The 5,712-nt window shown below is 42.4% G+C and overlaps 1 protein-coding gene across 2 annotated transcripts; it reads left to right on the top strand.

The window, feature by feature from the left end:
- The first annotated feature begins 501 nt into the window (after nt 1-501).
- On the top strand, nt 502-5,152 carry MFAP3L (microfibril associated protein 3 like). 2 transcript variants are annotated; one of them, XM_056855605.1, is made up of 2 exons: nt 502-784; nt 4,275-5,152. In XM_056855605.1, the coding sequence occupies exons 1-2, from the start codon at nt 502-504 to the stop codon at nt 5,150-5,152; spliced, it is 1,161 nt and encodes a 386-aa protein (XP_056711583.1). The 2 variants fall into 2 exon arrangements, with proteins under 2 accessions (XP_056711583.1, XP_056711582.1); XM_056855604.1 differs by having other exon boundaries at nt 4,272-5,152.
- The last annotated feature ends 560 nt before the right edge of the window (nt 5,153-5,712 follow it).

Here is a 5,712-nt window from a genome sequence, read left to right as displayed (position 1 = left end):
GTGTGTTTTTAAGTGTTTTGGCATAATTAGATTGGTTAAAGACATTAATTACCCTTGCAGTGATCATTACTCCCACATGCTATTGTGTTGATTTTAACAAGGTTGGAGTCCTGCAAAATCAAACTAACAATGCCAGTGGCAATAAATATGCCTTTCCTTTTCCTATCTGTAATTTCTTAAACATTAAATGGAAGATGAGGATTACCTGATATATTTCCCTCATCAAATTAAATTGGATACATTAATTGGAACAGCATCTATGTTACTAAACTAAAACTAACAACTTAACTACCAAGAAAGAAAGAAATACTATGGTTCTGCTCCCCCCCCCACTATGCTGATTATACTTGTTTTGTTTTTTAGGATTTTCTTGGCTTTTAAAACGTCATGGACCCGGGCTAATATTTCCTGTGGCTTCTTCAGGACTATACATTATAGAAAATTCAGGACAATACATTCCTGATCCAGCATTCACCCACCTCAGCAGTATCCTCAAGACAAATGAATATGTTCAACAACCATCTCCTTCTGTACTACTGGACTACCATATGCCTTTTCAATCTATTAGCAGCTTTGATAGCTGCTGAAGATGTCACAAACAGCACTTTAAACAATACTCACACTCTCTTAGGATCTGTGCCTGCGGTCATCTACAGAGTCGATCACATTACAGTGAAAGAAGGTTACAGTGCCTTGATTGACTGTAACATTCAGGGTCACCCGGGGCCAGAGTATGAGTGGTACAACTCCAATGGCCATTTGCTGACAGAAGATGAGGATGGAGGTAAGGCGTTGAGAGAGACTGTGACTGCCTTATCCTGTCTGGTTTGTTCTAGGGACTTGAGGGTCTTTGCAGAGAGGGATTTATTGGGACCAAATCCACCATCCCTATTTTGCTGCTGCTTTTCCAGTCAGAGACCTGCCCCTGTTTAGTAAATGCAGGGCCTCCGCTCCAGATGCAAAGGGGTTTAACACGGCCACGATCCTCTTTTCTGTGTCTGACTATAGCTTTGTCTGAGCCACAAGGGAGTTCCCCTCAGCCCAGGCCTGGCCAGCTTTAAATACATACTGGCAGATTTAACATCCTTCTCATTTCTTGCCCTCCTGGCCTTGTGTGGGCTTTGCGTCCTTTGGTGTGATGACCACTGCCGCTGATATTACTGTCTTGCAGTGGCATCTTCTGGCCCATGAACCAACCGTTCTGGCTATGACCAACCATTGCTGTGTCTGGCCACAAAGTCATTGCCAGTGGCGGACTGGGTCTAAAAACATTGGTTGCCAGGAGACAAAGGGCCCCTTGCCCACAACTATAAGGCTATCATTTAATTTTTATAAGAAATAAATAAAAATTTAAAAAACACCTAAGTGGAAAAAGGTACAATTAACATTTTAGTTGCATACAGTAATAGTACTGGAACTTATATTATATTTTCAGGCTACTAAAAGGTCATTAGCCCTGACCTGGATGGCCCAGGCTAGCCTGATCTTGTCAGATCTTAGAAGCTAAGCAGGGTCAGCCCTGGTTAGTATTTGGATGGGAGACCACCAAGGAACACCAGGGTTGCTGTGCAGAGGAAGGCACTGGCAAACCACCTCTGTTAGTCTCTTGACATGAAACCCCCCAAAAGGGGTCGCCATAAGTCGGCTGTGACTTGAAGGCACTTTACACACATACACAAAAGGTCATTAACATTTTAAATATATTGTCTAATGTTTAAGGGGGCCCACTTCATCAGGAGCCCACAGGACCCACTTGCCATCGGGCAAGCTGATACCCTGGCCAGTCCACCACTGGTCGTTGCATTGCCTGGCTGTGGGGCCATCTTATTACTGCCGGTGCTGCTGAAAGTTCTTGCCTCGGGGGCACTTTCATGGGGTCTTCAGAGAAACAGAGCTACACAATGTCCCAATCCCTAAACCAGTTGATATCACGAACACAGTCGCAGAATAAGAATATTCTAGGAAGCTTTTTCAAAAACAGTTAAGGGCAATAACCATTCAAAGCCTTCATCCTAATTACATTTCTCGAATGCGATTGACCCTTCAATCCAAATTTACTGTGTACGTATCTCTCAACTGAAATGGATCGCCAAAAGAGACCTGCACAGCAGAGTTTCTGAGCGGGGGGGCGGGGGACACCTACCTCTGTGTCTTTAAAATACAAGTTAAGATTATTTCAGAGGTTTGACACAAATTGTTTTTGTGGTGTGGCATGCCCCCTTTAATGGTTTTTTTTTTTTTTGCTCTATCAAAATGCAAAGTTTCTGAGTAACCGCTGACCTGAGCAACCTCTTTTATTACGTAACAATGAAAATATGCAGCTGGCTGGGCGAGCGGCATGCTGTTTTCTCTAACTGCTTTATATGTAACTAAATACATACAACAGAAATGTGTTTACACGTTTGCCCTCTGAAGGCAAAGAAAGGAACAAGTTGAACTATGGGAAATGGCGTTTCAGGAGCAGTGTGGGAGGCGCACAGCAGAGGACTTTGTGATATGTACTCTGAGCGACTCTCCTGGAGTTTGAATTATTCGGCTGGATTATTCAGAGCACTGGGATTCAAAAGTCCTGCAATGTGCAGGAATTAAATTAAAGCACTAGTGGAGAACCTGCCGTTATGACGAGACAGGAGGTCCTGTGAATCACCAGGCAGGACAAGGGAGGGCACGAAGAGCAGTGACACTTTTTCCATTGTAGGCAGCCAATGCAAAGGTAGCAAAAGACCCCCCACCCTTGCTTATATATTTTGATCTCCATTTCTGTTCAGCTGTCCCAGCTCGGACTTTCATGTTGAACTTCCGATGGGCAGGGAAGGTATTACGTAAACACCCTCAAGGCTGCTCCCTACATTTAAAAAAAACTTACCCTAATCCTTGCAGAAAAACAGATCATCTTTGCAAATCTGAATCATTCTGTGAAAGAATACATAAATGGGTGCTGGTGACAACTTTGCTGGACATTAAGTCTTGGTTTTTTTTACTTGTCGCTCGGGAGAACGTATTATTACAGCAACCAAAGCCGACGAGTTCTAAATTGATGGTTAAGTTTTAGTTATACTGTTGAATTGTGAGTATGGAATATGGAGATTTATGTATTTTTGTTACTACTATTTTTATTATCATGCCATTTAAAGGTGACTGAAACTGAAAATCTGAATCAGAGTGAGGTGCTCTTAAACCTACTGGTTTCGTTGAGTTTGAGCACCTCTCTACTAAATTGTGGCCCAAGCAAATTTCTATATTCTTTTTCTCTCAAACACCCTGGCATATCTACATTTAAAACACAGGCACAGCATTAAGAATGCGTGGAAATGCCCTTGCACTGCCAAGTTTACAGCATACACCACTAAGCACACATGGTTCCTCCCATGATACTGTCCCATCTTCTTTTCTTCACTTTTGTTTTGGTGCTGCTGGGCGCAAGGCCTTGCTCAACAGGCAGATTAGACTGAGACCAATGGATTCCCCAACTTCAACTGGAAACCAAGAGAGGTGTGTTCTGTCTCTGCTCATTCACAAATTTGTTTGCTTGCCCTGTCCCTAAAAGCTGTCTTTCTTTGGTGACAGCCATGCCGTAGGTGTGGACACTTGCATTTCTCCTAAGGAACCACGCTTCTTGTTTGTTTTTGAAAGTTTTTTCTTAGTCACAATGCAGGAGAAAGGTTTCTGGTACATCACAGTGACCCTCCACCCATGACTCACCCACAAAGAGTTAAAAATAAACAACAAACACACTGAGTCCATGATAACCATTTAGAAAACTGGATCATTTGCCCACTTGCTTTACAAAGTACTCCAATTCTTGCTTGCACAAAACAGTGTTTTTAATAAACAGTATTCCCTTCAAGCTTGAAAAATTTAACGACGTTTTTAAAGTTTTCCTTCTGCTTTGCAACATATACGATTGAATTAACTTGAAGGACTTGTGGGATTTCCCCCCCCCCCCCTGGGAACACAACCAGCTATACTATCAAGCAACACTTCATGGACCATTTATGGCAGCCCCTATAGGTATTAGCTCTGGCCAGATCTCATCAATGGCCAAGAGTGTCTCCCAGTAACATAATTTGATTTTTTAAAACAAAAATGAATAGCTGTGATTTCCCACTATATGGGTTATCATAGATAAAAATTTTAGGACCCTTTATTTGCAAATAGTATCAACCCCCAGTTTGTGGCCCTCTAAATAAAGATTCATTGTTGTCAAAACCCATTTTCCATTATCTGTTAATATGAACACGTTGTACTGATGACTTCTGCCTTCTTTTCAGCAGGAAAATGGATTCTTGACAACGGCCAACTAAACATTACCAGTGTTTCGTTTGATGATCGAGGAAAATATACGTGTGTTGCTTCTAACATCTATGGCCGAGTAAATAACACTGTTACTCTGAGGGTTGTCTTCACCTCTGGTGATATGGGGATCTACTACATGATTGTATGCCTTGTAGCTTTTACCGTTGTTTTGATCTTAAATATTACAAGGCTGTGCATGATGAGCAGCCACTTGAAGAAGACTGAGAAAGCCATCAACGAATTCTTCCGGACAGAAGGAGCCGAGAAATTGCAGAAAGCTTTTGAAATCGCTAAACGCATCCCAATCATCACCTCAGCAAAAACTCTTGAGCTTGCTAAAGTCACGCAGTTCAAGACCATGGAGTTCGCCCGTTACATTGAGGAACTGGCAAGGAGTGTTCCACTTCCACCTCTCATCATGAACTGCAGGACAATAATGGAAGAAATTATGGAGGTGGTGGGACTAGAGGAACAGGGGCACAACTTTGTAAGGCATTCGGCTGTAGGACAGGAGACCACTGAGACAGAAGAGATGTACATGATCCCTAGTGCTCTGAAGCGCAGAGACTCTCTCACCGCTGACTCCGACGCATCCTCTGTGCATGAACCGCCTCTCAAGATTGCGATCAAAGTGTCCATTCACCAGTTAGCTAGAAAGGACTGTGTGGATGACCAGTCACAAGACAGTATCCAGTTAGAAATTAAAGAAGAGAGTGAAGAAGAGGAGATTGCCCAAGAACCAGCACAAGCACCTGATCCAGACTCGGACACAGAGACTCCTGTGGAACCAAATCCTACTGACACACCTCTGCAAAGTGACAAGGACACGTGCATTGTTTACGAAAGCCATGTATGATAGGTGTTTTTTTCGCTGCAAATCTATGCATAGCAAGAAATCAGGTGGAGCACTCTTAAAAAAAGAGATAATGTATTTGCCACTAAGCCTTACCTGAAGACTATCACAGCAAATGCATGTACCTGGATTACTTTGCACTTTCTTCCTCGTTATATAACTTAGATTAATTGCAAAGCTGGACAAAAAATAATTACTCTTATGCTCATGTTAATTTCTAATTTTAGTTCGGGAGAATTTTTTTTTTGTCAGCTCACGAAACATTTATCTCAGAGAATTTTTAAGGCCAGTGTTGCTTTCAGTGGATATTTGGGAATAGTGTGCAGTCCTTCAGCCTCTGAGGCTGCCACAGTTAATAGAATTACTTTTTCAGTTGTATGGTTGCAGGATTGCTGTGATGCATAAGCCAGGGGTGGGGGGAGAAGCTGCTTTTCATTTTGCTCTTCTCATCTATTCCTTTCTATCTCATGCATTTTTGTGACTCTGCTCCTGAGGTTTTTGAAACAGGGTCCAAGAGGGAGCATTTCTAGTTAAGATCCTTGTGGGATTCCATTTAACAGACA

The sequence above is a fragment of the Euleptes europaea genome, chromosome 9 (assembly GCF_029931775.1).
Source record: "Euleptes europaea isolate rEulEur1 chromosome 9, rEulEur1.hap1, whole genome shotgun sequence".
In the NCBI taxonomy this organism is placed as follows: Eukaryota; Metazoa; Chordata; class Lepidosauria; order Squamata; family Sphaerodactylidae; genus Euleptes; species Euleptes europaea.
Note: the sequence above shows the minus strand (reverse complement) of the source record. Positions and strands in the feature narration are given on the sequence as shown.

What these genes read in the sequence shown, in the direction of transcription:
- MFAP3L (XM_056855604.1), top strand. Translation starts at nt 502, where the DNA reads ATGAATATGTTCAACAACCATCTCCTTCTGTACTACTGGACTACCATA. An exon ending in GACAGAAGATGAGGATGGAG is followed by an intron (nt 785 to 4,271) that starts GTAAGGCGTTGA and finishes CCTTCTTTTCAG; the next exon opens with CAGGAAAATGGATTCTTGAC.